We start from the raw sequence: 20,202 nt of genomic DNA, 5'->3' as shown, positions 1-20,202 counted from the left end.
TCACAAGCTAGTTTTCCATGTAATGTTAAGCATATAGAACATTACCATGGCACATTGTAATTTTCAAATCAACATAAAAACTCTGGTCATTAAGCTGCATTGTGAGCAAAACATTTCATTTTGTGTGCCTTTATTCCTGGATATCAGCCTTCGTCAGCCAGTACAGATGGCAGACATTTAATTATTAGTGTTTTGCTAACTGCCACACTTACAGTACGAGCTGGCTTGGATAAAGGTGTCGGCCAAGTACCCACTAGGTAATAGTGTTATTTATACTTAAATGTACTGTTTCTAGATCTAACAGACACCCGATTAACAAGTTGCATTCAGAAAAACAGTTTTGGTGTGAATGCCTGAGGTGGACAAGCTGTACAATCTGACAGGACATGAAACAAAGATATGATTTATAAAGCTCAATTATCATAAAGGGAATAGAGCAGTTTCATATTCAGAAAATTCACCTTTTTACTCAGTAGTTTTTAAGTGTCATTTTGTTAAATGTCACAACTCTAAAATGCAGCTAGGCTTGCCTCTCTTCCTATGAATCTACAATGTAAAGATATCACAGCTGTGTCATTTGGTTCAAGTAGAGTTCTTTCAAGAAAACAAGCTTTAGTTAGTTATATTTTCCTTCCCATATTACTTATTTTTGTTCCTTATTTATGCAGGCCTTAATATTTCATATACACCTTTTAGAATTCTAAATATCATTTTTCTGAAGCAAACTCATTTCACTTTCAAAAAATTAAATCTCTGAACCTCAATGGCATCTTTCAGTGAACCCGCCAGTAAGAAGAAGGCTGCAGACTGCTCAAACCGCTGCTTTCCAAGGAGGGAAAAGGCATTCTTTAATGCTGCTTTGCGCCACCTGTCTTCACTGAAGTTGTGACTGAAGAACTGGGTCATCCTCTCATCATGCTGGGACCTGCCAATCAAGAATAACAATGTGCAAAAGAAAGTCTTCGTACTCCACTTCTCAATCTACGCACATTACACAAAAGTTTTGGCTGTAAAAGCCTTCCTTTTGCTCATAAAACAGTGAGATGTTGTACTAATACAGAGAATACTGAGGAAAATTTGAATTTAATTGACCTAACCAGCACAGGCCTCAAAGGCAAGAGGAAATCAATACACCCAAAGAATACCCACATGAACATGCATACTCCACACAGTACCCCAGCCTGTAATCAAACCCAGAACTCAAGAGAATTGAGGCAACATATACCATCACCCCAACATACCATCTAAAACTTGTGTTGACTTATACTTGAGTATTAACTATTTAATAATAGTATTAAATTTAATACTCGAGTAAGTGGCTTGTGTTATTACCTAAACAGCCCCCAAAGAACAGCTTTTTTCTTCATGGCGAGGTAAAACAAGGCAGCATCCAATGGATCATTATTCTTTTGAAAAGCAGCTTTCCCAACCTGGAACCAAAAAAAAAAACAAATCATGAGAACACTCCAAACCGCTTCATGCCTATAGTCAAATATCTGCAGTTGACCACAAGACAAACTCACGACGAAGTTGGAAACATTGGTAATGGATAATAAAACAAGGTAGCTCTGCTTATTAAATCAAGGAGGTTCAGCATATGTGGAAATCAGTACCTTTTCCACCATCCTCCTGAGAGTGTTGATGTTCCTGACCCACCAGCCCACTCCTACGGCTCTTAGCTCGGACCACTGCGGGTCTCCTCTCTGCATCGCTGGGATCATGTTCAGAAGCTCCTCTTCTGCCTCGGAGTGAAAAGCCCAAGCAAAGTGGCAAGTAGAGAGACCTGGAACAGTACGTCACGGCATTAGCTCATGAAAACAGTTTACAGGGGTCAGACTCACGTACAGACCAGGAGTGTGTAAAGCTAGGCTACAGACAAAATATAAATGAGCTTATAAATTAAACTTCCTGTACTTCTATAAATTGTAAATAGGTATAGATTAAGTAAACCTGGATCATAAAAGGAGCATATACAATAATTAGAGGACTGTAATGCCTTATTACATTAATCCTTTATTTTATTGAGAAAAAGTGACATCAATTAAATGCATTCTGGTAAATGAGACTGTAACTGCAACAAACTACTATTTCAGTAGATCAGTTAGATCCTAATGAATGTGATAGAAACCTGCTCACTATTGTGAAGATTGAGCTATGGAGTTGCTGTAAGGATATAGATGGTGAGGCTGAGGGATATTAGAGATACACAAAGGAAAGTCCTTGGTGTGAGACCCATACTGTTTATGTAGGCAAGGGGAAGTGTGCAAGTTTAGGATCTAACCTTCCTCCCCAACATCTTTAATAAACTCCCTTCATTTCAACTTCAGCTTTCATTTCAACTTTAGCATGAAAGATCTAAAATACTGTATAAAAATATTCCCTTTAAGCCTTTGCCTAAAGTATATGCCCACATTTCCCATGAAACTGAAAACTAAATGGTAACAGACACATAGATGTGGCACGTTATACCTTGGTGCAGCAGCTGCATACGATACAATGGAGGAAGAGACGTCAGCAAACAGGTGTGCAAACGCATAGCCAGCAAATACCTCAAACCACACTCATCTAGCGTCTCGCCTCCTGGACAAAGCATGAACAGAAAAACAGGTCAGAAAAAGCAGTGACAGGATGGATGAACTAGCAAATGTCAACATGCCTCTGGCTATCTAAACATCCCCATTCTGTATTTTTTCATCTCTTGCTTTCTTTACAGAGCCTGTCCAGCTAGGCTTTCCCTTTAGGCCTGTCTAGCTTTCAATCTGATTAGCAAACCAGATATCAGAAGCAAAGCAAAAGTCTTTTGCAGTGCAGATTATAGTTAACCTTTCTACTAAAAAGAAATGAATAACTTAGATGGAAATCTAATGGAAATTTCAAATAAAAAACAAAGTAATATTAGCTGACAAGCTCTACTGAAGCTGATCTGAGTTCTATTTAAATCTCTAGGGAAGATCCACCTTTATTAATACCCCACACAAAGTAGTTTGTGTAAAACGTTAATATTTGCGGTAACACCCACAAAAACCTGCAATATTACCAACTACATCCAGCAATCAGAGTCATGTTCCATTTTAATAAGCACCCTTGAACCTTGCTTTTGTGATCACAGTAATGCTTACTTTACGTGCCGGAACGCTCTGTTAAGGTCTGATCTACATTATACTGGAAAGACTAAATATGTTTTTAATTGAAGGTAAGAGACATCAGATAAGAAGCTTTATGCTTCCATTTTGACAGTACAGTTAGTATATACTGTATGGAATAATAGACTGAGTAATTATTATGTAAATTTCTGTCACAGGGAAACAGCCAAGGTGCCATTTTGTAAAAGGGACAAGAAAGTAAAACAATTCACCTAAGTAAATGCATCAGAAGGTTACTGCATTGCTTAAGGAACAGTAATCAACATTTCCTCCAGCAGGATAGCCTAAGCATTCTACACAATGAAAGGCCGTCCATTCATTGGAAACTCTAAAACATTTGCAACTCCCATTTGATTTGGTGCCAAATAAAAATGGAAAACTGAATGAATTATGTCTTTGGATTATAATCATGTGCTCCTCACCACACATGAACATTATCAACTTGGAAATACCATGTCTCCAATATCAAAAGGCAGCTGGTTCAGTGCAGCAGTGTGGGCATTACTGGGATGTTTTGGAGCAATCACACATTAGCATCCTAAACTACAGCCATGGCATGGATTGCCTTTGATTTTTATTTTGCAACAAATTTCCCCGTTATCAGGACATCATTTGTCCCCTCCTTATAAAATAAAGTTTGAAACACTGTTGACTCGCCTGTGTATTGTTTGTCTGTGCTTCCTCCACTCACTTCAGCGCTTGTCGTGGCCACTGTGTCAGCTAGTGCCACTAGGAACATCTGCTCAAGACGAGTAAGCCCAGGTAAGCTGGAGTGCATTAGGTGACTCGATAACACCTGGGCGTGTTCTGGACCAAAGTAAGTAGGCCCGTACTGTGACAGATTAATAACACGTGATTTACTCTCCTTCTTTTCAGTTGCAAAGCTGACAAAATCATCAGTCGTAACTGACTGAACCTGGAACAGTTCTGCATATTGGTCTTCCGACGACTTCTGCGTTTGCGCCTCTGAGCCCTTGACCCCCTTCCCGATTTCCTCCACAGCCTTGTATGAGGTGTCCAAGTCAGCAGCCAACAAGGCGTACAAAGGCAAGGGAGGAATTGAGTCGATTTCTGTGTAATCCCGTCCGCCTTCTTTCCCAGCTATGATAATGTCCTTTGCCGTACTCCCGCTGACGCTGATGGTCCTGGAGAGGTGACGCCTTGCTCCTCCCTCTCCTGCTTCTACATCTTTCACTACCGCCACCTCCCCAGCAATGCATTTCACCAAATGGGAAAGTATTGCTTTGGCTCTACGGACTTTGCCTAAATCCATGAGCTCCAGGAGCTGTGTGGGGTGATACTGAGGCAGAGTGGGTGATAGGGAATGTGCAGCCTCAAAAAGACCCCCATCCTGAGTGACAGCAGGGGCTCTGAAAGCATCCTCCATGCACATAGTTCCTTCAAACACGCTGTGCTTCTTTGCCTTGGCTTTGGTGTCACTTTCTGTAGCTGTAGCCTGGCTTGCAATGTTCTCAGAAAATGACACGCTCTCATTCTCTGCTTCACCAGTGGGTTTCTTGCCTTGCTTCCACTGAGCATAAACATGCATTTCGCAGTCCATTCCAACAACAAGTATACCATCTCTCACCCATGACAGGGATACAGGTAGGGAAGGAGTACCATCCACTGAAGATACTAGGTCCACTGATCTCAAAAGAACCCATCGGGATTTTATTCCTTGCTTAATGCTTCCACCTAGAGGCAGAGTAATGACAGCTACACCATCTTTACTGCTGGTTTGCTCATTTACAATCCCAGAGATGCGTCCATACATTAAAATGTTGGATCCCACTCCTACTGTCAGTATATGAGAACCATCTTCTTTGGACAGCCAGTCAAGATGAACAAAATGTTTTATATTTGGGCTCAAGGAAATTTCTTTATTAAGGTATAAATCTGACTTGCTGTACACAAACAAGTTACTATCAACACTGACTCTGGGGTCTAGCACATTTCCAACCTTTGCAAAATCATCCAGATGAATAGTCTGTTCCAGCACCCATTCAGACCCTCCAGTTGACTCGCATTCAAAAATAGACACATGCATTGAGAAATCTTTAGAGACACAGCCATTGTTCTGCTCCATTTGCTTATAGGACACTGCTAATCGCCCAGTGTAAGAACAGCTGACAGCAACAGGCCTCCCTTGAACACACACTGCACTGTCGCTGTCTTCCTCCTCATTCATCAGAGACCAGGGCTCCCATCGATACACACGGCCTTCCTCGGGATCCCCAGAGGTACAATCTGTGTCCACATTGCACCGCCAAAACCTCACTTTGCTGTCAGAGCACGTTGTCACAATTAAGTAAGGTGCCAAGCAGACGGGGTAAATTGAAGAGGAACTCAAGTGCCCTTTAAATTAAAAGAAAGAAAAAGTCACTCCAAGTTTTTTTTAAAGGTTATACACTCTTAGCATAAAAGTAACAGCAGTATCCCTCAACCTCACAAACCTTTATATTAACTTTTCCAACTGATCATTAATTTAGATTTCCTTGTCTCTAATCTTCAAATTAAACATACTGGATAGAGATAAATTACCATTAAAAAAAAGAACATTACCTGCTGAGGGTGTGGCCCGGATAACTTCAACACCCCTAGGCAGCTCTAGAGGCTGGCTGTACACCAGTTTGGAGCTGAGGATGAGCTTGCTCGCAGACTGCAGGTTTGCTGTTGATGATGAGCGGGGAAGGGGGCTTTGTCCTGGGGAGGTATCTGGTGAGGATTCTGCATCATTCTGACCTGGTACTGTTAACTGGTTTTCAAAAGGCTGTTCTGGTATCGTTTTACCTACACAGCAACAAAAAAAAACGCACATTATTTAATATTTAATTTGTTTAATATTATAATTGAACCATTTTTACCTTTGCCAACAGCAATTAGAATATGACAAAGAAGACAAAGGCAAAGAAGAAACATTGAACAGAATTAGTTATTACAAACTTGGAACATTAGAAAAACAAAAAAGAAACATGGTACTTGCCCACACAAGCTTGCACAGATTTTAAATGAAGGTGCCACATCTGCAGAACAGAATTTCTGTTATTGTCCTTCTCAATTACCACAAGAAAGAACTTTTCTGAAAAAGGTTGAGGATGGAATCCTGTTTAAAACATAAAAAAATAGGATCATGGTAACAATGAAACTAAAATCAGAGATCTGGTTATTTTGTGCTCTGCTGCATTTGTTTTTTCAGTAGATATAGCATATTAAAATAACTCTGCCACATGATATTTTGTGATTTACTTTTTGTGATTTACAGTAGACTGTAAATCACAGTAAAAACGTGAAAAGTTAATCACAAAACAATCAAGACAGCAAAATACCTGGTGCTGCTGGAAAACACGATGGATCCAATATTTCATCATTTTCATTGTGTGGTTTATAACCCAAGATGAAGTCCTCTTGAAAGACATGAAGAAGCTGTGTATTTGAACCACACTAAAGAAAAATGAAGATGACTTTAGGAAAGATGACCTTTACTTATGAGCATAACATGTAAGATACGTATATTCCAAAATTAGTTTTTACTAGACAAAATACCACCTTGTTTAAATAAAAAAAAAGTTTTCATTTGCTCACCTGATTAGTAATGACATCAAGTTCGATAATGCAACCAGGCCGAGCCGTGGACTGTTGGCTGACAATATTAAAGACTTCGCCAACAAGTTTCTATAACAAAAGACGGGGAATTAATCATTTTAATCAGTCTGCAATTAAATAACAGAGCATATAAGACATCCCACCCATGTTTCTCTCTTCAAACCTCCAAACAAGACTCATTATCATGCATAAACCAATGGAAATTTAATAAACAAGTTATCTGTGCTGTACATCAACTTACAGATATCTCGGGATCTGAAAGCTCATCTAAAAGTTTTCGTGCATCCACTACGGCTTGGTAGAGCCTAAGGTTTTTGCCATCAGAAGCCACAAAGCAAGCACTTGCAGAATTGCAGTAGGTACCTGACATAAGGAGAAAATAGTGAAGAAACATGTGTTTTGAGAGAAAGGTAAGTAGTTGTTTTTAAATAAAAATTCAAAGAAATGTGAACACAGTGCATATAAAAATTAGCATTCTAGCACAATGAGCAGCAGCTTTCCAGTGTTATAAAGACACCCTCACTCACCAAGCACCGAGCTGGGCACCAGTGTTGGAAGCCAGGCCACATTAGAGAAGGCAGAGGTATGTAAAGAGTTAATCCGAGCCAACTCGGATACGCCGCCCGTGCAGGACAGAGGCCCGATGTGATCCACGCGCCACAGGATCAGCTCGCTGTAGATGGCATTCGGGTCGTGGAACGTTCGAGTGGCTGCGTTTTTCAGCTGCTTCCTGGAGAACCTTTTCAGGGGCCGGACGGTCTGCAGCATGTGCTTCTCCTTCTCCAGGTCCCACTCATTCTCGCACTGGGGCGTGGACAGAGCGTTGTGGTGAGAGGATGTCAGGAGCAAAGGAAGCACCGTGTGACAAGCCAGGTCATTGAGGTGGAAGCGATGCCCGCAGTATCTGAATTTGTGGGAGACGGTTAACACTGACGAGAAAGCGGACTTCTCTGCAAACGTCACAGCCCACTGGTTCAGAGAGCCATCAATGTGCTTTGATACCATCATTACTGCAGGTCCCCCGATGGCTCCCAATGAGTAGCCCAACCCAGAGCCTAATCCAGCTGCAGCCGATGCACTCTGAGGAATCCTCTTTACTGGGGTCTTCTGCTCCACAGCATGACCAGGATCCTTCTCGGCAAAGGTAGAGGCATACATCATGATGTTTTTACTAAGGGAATTCGCGTCTCCAGTGGGGAAAGCCACAGGAATACGAGAGGAAAAGGAGACCTGAAAGCAAAAAACAAATCACCTGTAATGTATCAGTAAAAAAAAAAAAACAGTTGAAAGTGTCATAAGTGATAATACACTGAAAACAGAAAATGTTAATAATGAAGATAACTGTAGATGGAAAAACTGCAGTTTTAAACTTTAACTGGCATCAATAGTTGGATTGGTAAATTGTAATATGGTAATATTAATGTTAATATTGTGACATTTAATTTTATCACCTTAGTCCATAAACTTTAAAGATAATGGATATCTGAAATCACTATCACTTCCTGGAACCTACTAGGATGCAGAGAGTAAACCACAGCAAAAACAGAGGTGATACCTGGACCTGTCGGAAAATCCCAGGGGTGTATTCATCCAAATACTTCACATGCCAGACTAAGTAGGAGCCGTCGACTGGATGGATAGTAAAAAGCATGTCAGGGCTCTTGTTCCACTCTGTAACAAGGGCCTCCATCTTCCTGTCCAGCAGCATTGTGGGAAGTGGAACACTGCTACTGGAGCCGGGGGATGATGCTTTGGTGCTCCCTTCCTGCTCCCCATCTTCATGCTCCGATGAGCCCTTGTCAGACATGTCATCCAGATCTAACATGGACCAAGAGCAATCAGGACATCAGCTAGCAATTGGCAATAATAAAAGCACTTCAACATCTAAAATGTATTCCAAAAGGGCTAACAATGTACCAATGAGTTTCAGTGTAGTTCATGAACTGACTCCTGAACGCACTGACACAATACCAGGGTCTTCACACCAGGTATACATAAGAACATAAGAAAGGTTACCAAAGACAGGAAGTTATTGTACATATACAAGGTGTTTAGTAAACTATCAAATAGGCTACATGGTTATGAACAAGAGGAAGCCATCTGGCCCTTCAGTTTTTATGGTTTCAAATGTGACAGCTGCAGTTCTGTTCTTCCCTTGCCAGGGTTCAATCAGTCACTTGCTAGATCATAGCACACCCAATGCCACTTCCTACTTAACAGTGCACTCCACTATTCAAAACCATCAGGTCTTCTGCCGCAGAAGAATTCTGCACTGCTTAGGTCCAAAGTGATGATGTCACTTCTGTGACATGTTCAGCACCATTGCATCCTGTTGCACTAATTTCAAGAATATATCACTTGCAGTTTAAGTTTGATACTTTGAGATTAACAAATACATCTCTTTGTAAGCAATGTTATATAATATTTTGTATTATACGTATTAAGATGGAATGAATCTAATGAAAGCAATAATTACCGTTATGATAACGATGTTATAACAACAACATAAAAATTGCACTTCTTGCAATTAGGTTTTATGGAGCAATGCTTTTTGAAAGCACATACCAAAGTCAAACTTCATCTGTAACCCTTCCTGGTCAAACTCCTCAGTGGTTGGGTCTAGGTGCTGCTCAGAGATCTTTCTCAGCTGCTGCATGAACAGATCCATGGAAGACGTGAAGCTAAGATCTTTGTTGTTAAGCCAATGGACAACAAAGCCACCGTTTCCTTCATCTGATATGAAAGCTGTACCAGCCAATACTGATGGAATGTCTGCAGAGAAAAGAATACAAAATGTATTCTCATTTCCAGATATGAACCCAAAATGAAGTGTTGTTTCTAATGAAAAAGGAACACAGTATTGTATAATAATGTACATACATTTTAAAGTTTGGCACTGAAATTATAAACAGTCACACACAATGATGAAATTAAGGCATTTTACTTAATTGGTAATGATAAACCGCTAAGGAACTTTGTATTTAATTAAGGTTCAACTAATACCCTGCTGTAGGAATCATAGAAAAAGTATTTCAGATAATTTAATTTTCCCTTTACCACTGTCATTTACTATTAAAAGAAAGGGATTCTACAACAAAGAGGGGAAGGACACAGTCCACAGCACCGTAGGGCATAAGAATACAAAAACAATGAGTACAAAACGAGCATTAGAATCTCTGTACCTTCTTGAAAACACTGTCACATTAGAATTTCTAAAATAACTACTTCTAATACAAAAAAAAACTGTTTTTGCACTGTACCTGTGTTAGGGTTGATACTTGCTGCAATGTGAAAATGGCAAAGGGCGTTAGCATGTTGAGAAATGTGTCTGTGGACTTCATGTGAACCCAGCTGACTTGGTAACAACTCAGTGTGGGCCACTAATGCTGAAGACCTCCTTCGGCCTCTTCTGAGATGTTTAAAATGATGAATCGTCTGCAAGGCACAAAGATACACTGTAAAATAAAAGCAATTGTAACAAATATATGTAAGCATAGGAGGCACAACGGCATGAAAGTGTTGCTGCCTAACAGCACGTGAGCCCTGGGTTTGATGCTGAGCTGGTGTAGAGCGGCAATATTCTCCTCTTATGGCCAGGGTTATTGCCAGGTGATCTGGATTCCAAGCACCTCCCAAAGGCATGCCAAATAGGTCAATCGGCATCTCTAAACTATCCCTGTGGGATTCCGTGTGTGATCTCTCCGATGGCCCCATGCAGGATGAAATCCTGCCTCCAGCCCTGAGCTTCCAGGACAAGCACTAGGAGGTGGCTACAGCCCTTTCCAGGAATAAGTACCTTTCTGATAACAAATGCTCAGAGCTGTGATAGAAACGCCTATGTTGTTATAACTTCAAATCTACCATCACGTTCCTACAGAATGTCACAAACATGGGTGTATTCACCTCCAGTGCATGTTGGATTTTATCTTTCTGACTCCCGAGATGAGGAAGACTGCTGCTGAAACTGGTGCTGCTCTCCGAGATCTGTCCACCCAGAAGACTGTCTTCTGGCAGCAGAGTTTCAGACCAGAGTCTACAAATGCCGTCCTGACATGAGGTAAGAAGTACATTGCACACTGATCCCCTGTGTACAGTACAGAAAAAAGGTTAAATTGTTGCAGTGAAACACTATGCTTATGTTACAGTGATATAAAACAATTCTCCAGTTTTTCAATGTGAAAATCAAAACATTGTAATTGGATTAAACTTAAAACAATAATTTAACTTGCTGCTGCCTTATCCAAGGTGACATAAATTCAAAATAATTAATCAGTGGGGCTGTAAAACATTACAGTGCACAAATACGTAATATCATGATTGTGTCCAATCTGCTTTTTTAAACAACAAATCAAATAGCTGTCATAAAAATGACTAACTTAGGCATATATTTGCTTGTCTTCCTCCAAGAAAACCCTGTGACAGTGCGAGGATGTGCCAGGTAGACAAAGGAGAAATGGACAGGTGGTGGCTTTTTGTCAGGCAGCTCTGGTATTACAACAGCAGACTTCCAGCTTGTGGTGGGATACCACACCTTCAAAAGACAGTCGTCCTGTACAAACATGCATTAAAAGAGCTCATGTTACATCTGCAGCGACAACATGTTGAACACCTTCATTCCAAAGAGTTCTCGCAAGTTACAGCAAAGACGCATGTTCCATCGAGAGATGCTGGGTTTTATGCCATACGTCAAGAGACAGGTGTAACCCCTCCAGACCAGCCAGGGAGAAACGAACATGTTTCATGCCAGTTGGCTTGAGCCTGGGCTACCCGACTAGAGCTTCACCAGGGCTGGGAATAGGGACACCCCGGCTTGATGTACAGCAGCAACTTCTGTGGCACCAGCCTGTCAGCTCAGGGCATTGTAAGTGAAAGCAGTATCAGTTCTAAAATTCAATGCTAAGTTTGCATGCTAAAATTCAATGCTAAGAACATTGCAGGACTAACAGTATGAAAAAGACTGAGGGTTTCAGAATAAAGTTTGAAGAGTCAAGCATAAAAAACTCAGATTGCCCCATAGTGGCGCAAAGTTAAATCCAGACTGGATGAAGTATGAAAACAGAAATCAATTTGTAACTTCAAGTTAAAAAAAAAGAACAAAAAAATAAATGATCCAGTGTTAAACAATGCATTATAGTGAGGCAGAAACTCCAAAATCTACTTTGCCGATAGGTCAGGTTATATTGTGCAGCAGGTATGCACCATGTTTACTTATTTCCTTTATCACTTTATTTCACAATTAAATAAATAATTGGCATTCTTTTGAGTATTTTAAGGTTTTATCATTTTAAATTAGCAGTACGAAATTCAGCATACAATGTGAATACAGTCATTGCTTTCCACAGAAAGGGAACTTATCAGTAAGCTTGTTTCCAACACATTTCTTTTTTATAAAACCCAACGTGAAACATTAACCCCTTGGGAGACGTAGCATTTTGGATTACATTTTAGTAATTGTTTTAATTCATTTTCTCCTTACCTTCCCCGCTGTGGCAAAATATTCACCATCAGGGGACCACTTCATAATGTGGACCGACACTGCAGTCCTTAGGAAACAAAGGAATGCATATGGTAAGGCATCAAAACTGAATGTCTGACCAATTATGCTTCACAAATCGCAACACTGAAATCCTTAAGATCTATAATTTGTGAGAAAACTGGTTTTCCAAAACCCCCTTCATCATTTTCATTAGTGTAAAAAGCAATGCAGCATTTTACTTTGTAATAATGGACAAAAGGTTTGAGAACACAACTATAGAAGATTTCTCTATCCTGTATTGCGTTGTATATATATATTGTACACACATTCAGCAGTAACGGAAGAGCAGCAGTAGTTTATCATGTTCACCAGTGAAAGAGTCACACCCTGAGACAAGCAACAATATATCACATTAAAGTACGTGTGTGGCATTTACTTATCTTTAATACCACAAGACTGCTTTGTTCATTTGCTGTTATCATAAGCATGCTCACTGCTTTCATTTCTATTTTACTGACACATTTCACTACTTCAACTGCTAGGATTTAGTGGCTTTTTATTGTACAACTTCATTGCTATGTTAGTTCTCCCCAGTGGTTTATAACCTGCCTTTTCTAAACTCCTCATTACTCATTATCACCACAATGAGAAAGCATTTCTTTGCTTAACAGTTACAGTAGAGTACTCATGTTGGTAAAAGATAAGCTTTGGCAAAAAAGCAGCCTGCAAGCTCTTTCCAAATATTTTTGCACAACCCAAGAAAAAAATCATAAAATGCGGGACAGTTTGCTGGCGATTCTAGGTAATAGAAAACATCAAAGAACAGGTTAACAGAATCAATTTTCTGAACTCAGAGTTCAGTTCTGCAAATATTTGTCTACTTTACATTTTCACTGTATTGTATTGCATGAAATTTGAATGCAGTATATACACAAGTACAGCATACATACATACTTAATGAAATGAATAATGTAATGCATTAAACCCCCTTCTGTGTCTCAAAGTTCACCTTTCACAGCCATAAAAGAAAAAAAATGAAAGAAAATGTATATTTTAGTGAAGACTGAACGGATTTACCATTCAGCCAATGCTATAAAACTGAAGTTACAACTTCTGTTTCTGCTTTAATGGGTGGGTGCAGGAAGTGCACAGTATGAACAATACTTACTTGCACTGCCAGACACATTTCCAGTCATTTAAGACTGGTAGTATTTTGTCATCTGTAACGTGACAGTCTTCCTCCTCCACTAGAACATCACTAGAAGGCGGGGCCCAGAGCTGCAATTGCTCTGTTGCTGTTAATATCCGATTGCCTTGACAGAAGAAAACAGGAACCGGAATTTGAAATGGACAACACCAATATTGCAATGAGCACTTGATGACACAAATGCAATTTAATAATATTACAAAACAAGCTACGCTCCAACATTTTTAATGAGAAACATTTTAATTCAAATGGCTTAAGAATCACAGTCAAGAGTAAGGACTTATTATTCTAGTTCCCTGACAAGCTTGCTTCTTAGTTCATTTTCATTCAAATGTTTTAGCTGATAATGATTACAAAAACTCCCATTCACACTCTTGTCTGTATGAACATCTAAACATCAACAACTAATATTTTTCTCTCTGCACTGGCTTGGAGCAATCTGCACTCACCTTTGGGGAAAACATCTTCAATTAACAAACAGTACAACACAAAAATATCTATCCTTTATTTTTGTGCCTCAACAAACTTTCTTTGCAAAAGATAAATTACAATTTAATTGTGAGTATGTTGGTGAGCTAAAAGCTAGATACCAACCCAGATTTATAAAGCTAGTAGGCAAATACCTTTCTAATCACCTGTAGACCTCTCCCTGTAGTTCAATGATAAAATTCAGACATAATACTGCTCTCAGTAACAGATCAGTAAAGGAAATCCATTACACTATGCTGTGCACACATTCAAGCTTCTACAACTATGAAGGTGAAAAACAACGTTAATTGGAAATGCGATGATAAACACATTGTCTAAGTTACCTGGTGGGTCCCATGCCAAATTGCAGGTAATGGAATTGAGGAAAAATTGTCCTGTCTTTTGCCATTGATAATTTAGGTGCTGTTAGTGGAAACAGGTTAGTAGAAACAAAGTTAGATTCAAACAAAAGGAGGTACAATTTGATTTATTAGGCATGTAAAAACTGACAGCGAACAAAGCACAGGGCTTCTAAAAATACAATGCATCACCACACCCCAAATGCATTATTTTTCCTTATGAATTCAAATAATAATTTTAATTTCTTAGATTAATGCATGCAAAATAGCATTTAATAACTGATTTGCAACCTATCATTGAACATTTGATATTTTGTAGTTTCATCTTACAAAATATTTTGACAAAAGTCTTATTGCAAAGGTAAATACAGTACTTTCTTTCCTGTATTTTTAAATCAAAATACAACAGTAGTTTCACTGAGCACAGACATTATTTTAAAAAAGTCACTTTTAGAGACACACAAGTTAAATCATTTTTCAATTCAAATACAACTGAAAAATAAAATTCCTGTGTTAAAAAAAATTATTTGCAAAATAACGACATTTAGTGTTAGATAATCAGAAGCCAGCTCTCATGCATGAAAACCAACCATTTCTGCGCCTAAACGTGTTATTTAAAGACATCCTATTTATTTCTAATACACTTACTTACAGTATTAAATATTCCAATTAGGAAACACATTCTGGGGGGTGGTAATACAGATGGTTAGGAAAAGATTACTTACTTTATGTCTTTTGTGTGGATTTGAAGAAACTGGCTCAAAAATACACACAGTATTCCCATAAGAGGCTGCAATCTAAAAATAATACATGCAATGAAAATAACAAATAAGCAGTGGACATATTAGTCAGGACACAGCAAATGATGACCATTAAATACACAAACCCCAAACAGCTACACAACCCTGTATGCCCTCAAGGGGTTTCTACTGTACATGATTTCACTGAAAAGGTAATCAGCACTTACTCGCCCCAGCTGAGGTGAGCACTCCACGCAGCCCACTTGAATATTCCCATGATTAGCACCTGGTATGATCTGAACACACTCAAAGTCGCTCGCCAAAACAACAATGTCGCATCCTGATCCGTAAGCCTACAATTAATGCAACAACAAAAGGAAAATGAATGAATTACCTGCTCAATAATACCTGCACCGTGAATTTGCATTTTGTTTTAAGCCTTAATTCAATAGGCTCAAGGGTGTACACATTAAAATAAACAAAGTTATCGTATTTACACTACATGGGGTAAAATGATTGCATACAATGTGCTTTTTTAATCCTGAGCTGTTTAATGATGTGGTGTCCAGCTACAGTCAAGGATACCACAGGCCTTAATTAGTGTCCAACTAAACCGCTGATCAATACCATGGACCGCAGTCACCTCTGGTGTGGAATTTGGCAGTTACCATGTGTCAGCAAAACTGCAGTTCTGCAGCTCAGGCATCACACCTCAAAGAAGAGCTTCAGTGCAGTTTTTTTAAAAATAATGAAAAAAGAAACAACTGCACTGTGACTCTCCACAGATATCGCCAAAAGACCCGATGACTAACAAGCAAATATATTACCCTGGTAAAAAGCTCCAATGTTTCGCCAGCACCTGTCGTTACCCAACCCACTGGACATCACGAGTGTTCTTGTCGACATCATGATTTATTAATGGGAACATCAGAAGGAGACAATGTCTGCCATGTTTGCATTGTTAATGTGGGCACACGTGCGCTCAACCTCAATGCATACACAAACACACAAAAAAAACCACTCAGCCTCCTGTGGTACATACTGTAACTCAGTGTGATCTACAGCATTGGGAAAGAGGGGAGGAGAGTTGAAATTACCTCCACATCAAATGAGGCTTAGCGTTTCACATGAGACCTGCATAGCAGCAGCACTGCGAAACAGCCGAGCGAGACACTGCAGAGCTCATCAAGGCTTACAGGCACTGTACATTAGCTGAAGAATTAAAGCCAGTCACCGTCACGGCTGGGCCAGCCATTCCCAGAGCAACCGCATCATAAAAACTCTCCATCAAAAACACAAAACAGGGGAAGAAGATCAAGGACAGATCACCGTTGGCTTCAAAAAAACCTCGCACAAAAACCCCTCTACGGCCTCTTTTTTTTCCCCCGTTTTCCACATTTCTGCAAGTTTGGACTTTTTCCACACAGTGGAGCCTTGTCATCCTGCGTTGGAAATTGTTCTCCACTGCTTTCTCAAGAACTACATTTTAATGTATTCAGTACACCAGACACACACAAGCCCCTTTTGCCATTTTAAGCAAAACATGAAATATTGAACTTTTAAATATAGAGTTGCTATGTGCTATATGAGAACTGAGTGCCCACATGTCTCTTGCTGTTGTTTATGGTGCTTGGGGAACCCTTTCAGTAGTCGTGTTCCTGCAGGTCCTGCTGAACCTGTGTGCTTCAGCCTGCAGTAACACAGACCTGGTGTAATCTTGTCTGGTCCCCACCTTCAGTTTGCAATAACCTCAGCAGCATGTTTTGAAGTGTTTATTTAGGATTATCTTCTTCACCTTGCTACTTTTAACAAATTTATATTACTATTATATAACTATGAAATAAACAGAATAATAGTGTTTTCAATCTTCAAAGACTTCTACATACAGGAAGGGACAAACTTCATCCATCACCGATAAGCAGCAACCACCTGGGTGATGGGTGAGGTGGAGAATTGAGAAATTATTTTTTGCTTTTGAATAACAGGGACTATTTAGAGAGGCCAGGCTGTTCAACACTTAATTTACAGACTATGGTATGTGGGATGTAGTCAGGACCTTAGTTTAACGTCTCAAAATCCTTAAACCCAAAACAACAGAATAACTTTTTTTATCTTGTCACTTTCTGCTCCAATGTAAGGACACAGAACAATGAACTGTTCACACTGTCCTCATACTGACATTTCTTGCTGTGATCGCAAGATGAGGATTTATGATAAGTGATTTAGAGTACGAAGAGAACTCATTAACTAAGCTCCTACTGTTTAGGAATCCCTAAGAACCCCAATTTGAAGACAGTCTGACCGCAAGGGGATTCAGTAACTTGCTCAGTATGACACACAACTACAGTAGTTTGTTGCACATCTAAGTTGCTTTAACTCTGGGTAACCTCTAGGCAGAGAGCAACTACCCTTGGACAAGCCAACATGAAGTTTGAAGAGATTAAGTGAATAAGACAACTCTGAAACTGTGCATCTTTACAAGGGTATTTTGGCACAATATGAAAACTAAAGAAGGACTGTAAATTTCAGATGACACAAACACAAACTGAAGCCAAGCTCCAAAGACCTGTCTAAAATTTAAAAAAAAACATCAATGAAGATTCATACACATTTTTGTTAATTCAAACGCATCAAGATATGATGCAATACTACATCTGTAGGCTACATTGAAATCTAATCCCAGGGTCTGAGAAACTCTACATTAGATTTTAACTGGATCCGACTGGTCTGTGCAGGTCCTTCTCCATCTGAAGTACATTATGGTGTCGCACTACTATCACATAAACTCAGTCATAGCTAAAATGTATTTTACAAATATGAGACCCAGGACTCAAAACATCTTAGACAGTTGCACAACACTTAAACAGTTTCTGAATTTGATGCATATTTCCTAGCACTGCTCTGACACAACCAATGCAAAATCAGTGTAAAAGTTTGGACTGTAATTATGATTAATTTCAATTATCATTATCAGACATCTTTTCTCTCCTCTGCAAATGCCATAGTCTAAATGGGTAATGCACTTAGTTAAAAAAAACTTTTCATTAGTATCCAATGAGGGATGCCACAGAATCACAAAAGCAATACTAAATATAGTATACTATACAGTTACAGTATATGCTTGTTGTGAAGACAAAATTGTGATTGGTCACATCCCATTTCTGAAAGGGTCATTTCATGGTTGACAGTGGTTAAATGAATGCAAAAATGTTTCAAGACAAGCTGTGAAAGAACAAAAGAACTGCTCGCTTCAAGTTTTAAGTTCTCCATTTTACACAGAAAACACTGTCAGTTGTAGTATCGTTGAGTAATTCTACCAAATACAGGAAGGAAAACCTAAAAAAGAGGCAAGGATTTATAAGGTTCCATTGTCAAAAATGAATCGATTCACTATAAACCAGTACAAAAAAATCTTCAAATTAACAAGACATACTAATTCTTTGTCTGCTTTTACACTTACAAAACATAACGGAATAATCTTAAAACGTTAGTAGGTATGACAGTCCTGTGTCACATGTAAACGGCTTATCAACCCTCCCTCATACTAACTAGTCTGCGTTTTGCCTGCGTGCAATTCAAAAATGTGTGAAGAGCACGCGTGAAAACAACAGCCAAACAAAAAAAATCTCACAGCAGCACCAGCAGTGGAGTCTATTTAAAAAATCACTGAGCTATACAAACTTCTCTCGTTGCTTTTACAAAATAGCAAATACTTGCTATTTTGGAAGATATATTACCTCCCGACAGGCTTAAGTTATTGCACGTTGTAAATATACAGAAAGGCAAAAAGACTGCCCTAAATAATGCATACGCATACTATAACAGATGTGTAAGTGAGGCCTCTTTACATTTTTAATTTAGTCGTATTTACAAGACACTAAAAACACAACAGATGCTATTTGGTCCAGTACTCATTGATTGCGTCCTTAATGTCTTGTAGTGCATTTATCCTGGTCAGTGCTTCATCTGAACAGACTCGAGTTGTTTCCTATAACGGCTGTGCTCACAACAGCTAGGTACCTGGTAATCTGGTAACTCAAGCACAGCTTCGACAAATGCGTGGTGCGGGCAGCTGATATGATGACTTTACTACCCAGCCATTCTAATTACAGCATCTCTCGTGCGATGCTCCTCGTCATCGTGCCAGCTGTGAACTCGAGCCTTGAGGAATCGGGAGCAACATTGTTAACAACTGACTGCGCTAAAAACTCGCCTTCGGTAAAACAACAACACGAAACAGCTTAAGTACGACACGTCACGGACAGTACTTTCTATATTTTGCGAAAACCGCAGAAATTCCTTAAAGGTCATTTGCCGAAACTTGCGTATTTCTAAACAAACCTACGTCGGCAGGAGTCCAAGGGACAGCGCCAAAGATAACCTTCAGACACACACAGAAAGCCCAGCTGTCATGAAAAATTAATGATGTTTCGGATAAAGATGCCGGCAGGCTTCCCTGGCAGATCTGACTTGCGGGTCGCTAAATATTATTACACGCTGTAACACTCTGATTTTTTGCCACAATATTTACATTCTTACCGTGAAGGGGATGTCATTGACGCTTCCGACCGAGTAACAATTATCGCCTGGATTGACAGCACCCGTAAGCACCTGGTGTAAATGCATTTTTCGCTCTTTTACGGACACCGGGTGGATCTTCAATTATTTACAACACACCGGCACTCTTCCTGCCTCTCGGTTTCTCCATGGACGCTGGAATGGAAAAGGAACCTCATCCGTCAGTTTTCGGCCTGCCTTGCGCAATTATAACAAACACCCGTGTTTACTTGATATTTTCTCAACGCCCTGTGTGAAACGCCGAAATGCTTCCTTTCTCGCCGTCCGGTTTCCTCGATACCTGTTTTTAATTTCTAGTCTTGGTTCGATATCAAACGTAAATGCCCGGATTACTCTCTTCAACTGCACGGACTCAGCTCTGCAGCGGCGCAAGCATGCGCGCCCCCATCAGTCTCTGGGAATGCGCGGCGCCGAGACCCGCTCAGTTCGGCGGCGCGCGCTCCAGGTTGATGACGACACGCGCTTTGGCAGACGGTCAAAGGACGCGCGGCTGCGGTCAATTCTTTCCTGATAGCGTTGGGAGCTCGGCTATCTTAAGTTTTTACGTCACGATCACTGTCTGGTAAAGAGTTCAGTTACTCATTATTGGGAATATAGGGGGCTGGAGATTTATAAGCATTCAAAAATT

The 20,202-nt window shown here is 39.8% G+C and overlaps 1 protein-coding gene across 11 annotated transcripts in view; it reads right to left on the bottom strand.

Moving 5' to 3' along the window:
• Nucleotides 1-19,989, bottom strand: part of dmxl2 (Dmx-like 2) — a 37,302-nt gene extending 17,313 nt beyond the window's left edge. For 9 of the 11 annotated variants that reach the window (XM_015342932.2, XM_015342936.2, XM_015342937.2 and 6 more), the window contains exons 1-22: nt 19,536-19,989; nt 15,224-15,349; nt 14,982-15,053; nt 14,242-14,320; nt 13,391-13,535; nt 12,223-12,289; nt 11,123-11,295; nt 10,650-10,830; nt 10,007-10,181; nt 9,312-9,518; nt 8,302-8,564; nt 7,274-7,976; nt 6,988-7,109; nt 6,726-6,815; nt 6,470-6,584; nt 6,127-6,246; nt 5,706-5,933; nt 3,801-5,498; nt 2,470-2,580; nt 1,614-1,783; nt 1,333-1,430; nt 760-925 (exon numbers count right to left, since the gene is read on the bottom strand). In XM_015342932.2, coding sequence (XP_015198418.2) covers nt 760-925; nt 1,333-1,430; nt 1,614-1,783; nt 2,470-2,580; nt 3,801-5,498; nt 5,706-5,933; nt 6,127-6,246; nt 6,470-6,584; nt 6,726-6,815; nt 6,988-7,109; nt 7,274-7,976; nt 8,302-8,564; nt 9,312-9,518; nt 10,007-10,181; nt 10,650-10,830; nt 11,123-11,295; nt 12,223-12,289; nt 13,391-13,535; nt 14,242-14,320; nt 14,982-15,053; nt 15,224-15,349; nt 19,536-19,622 — 5,196 coding nt within the window. In that variant the 5' untranslated portion in view covers nt 19,623-19,989. Of the gene's footprint in view, nt 1-759; nt 926-1,332; nt 1,431-1,613; nt 1,784-2,469; nt 2,581-3,800; nt 5,499-5,705; nt 5,934-6,126; nt 6,247-6,469; nt 6,585-6,725; nt 6,816-6,987; nt 7,110-7,273; nt 7,977-8,301; nt 8,565-9,311; nt 9,519-10,006; nt 10,182-10,649; nt 10,831-11,122; nt 11,296-12,222; nt 12,290-13,390; nt 13,536-14,241; nt 14,321-14,981; nt 15,054-15,223; nt 15,350-19,535 lie in introns of those variants that run through there. The other 2 variants (XM_069190504.1, XM_015342938.2) reach the window with 2 other exon arrangements.
• Nucleotides 19,990-20,202: the final 213 nt, after the last annotated feature.

This window comes from Lepisosteus oculatus, chromosome 5 (assembly GCF_040954835.1).
Source record: "Lepisosteus oculatus isolate fLepOcu1 chromosome 5, fLepOcu1.hap2, whole genome shotgun sequence".
Taxonomy (NCBI): Eukaryota; Metazoa; Chordata; class Actinopteri; order Semionotiformes; family Lepisosteidae; genus Lepisosteus; species Lepisosteus oculatus.
The sequence above is the reverse complement of the archived record's forward strand: the minus strand, read 5'-3'. Positions and strand labels throughout refer to the sequence as shown.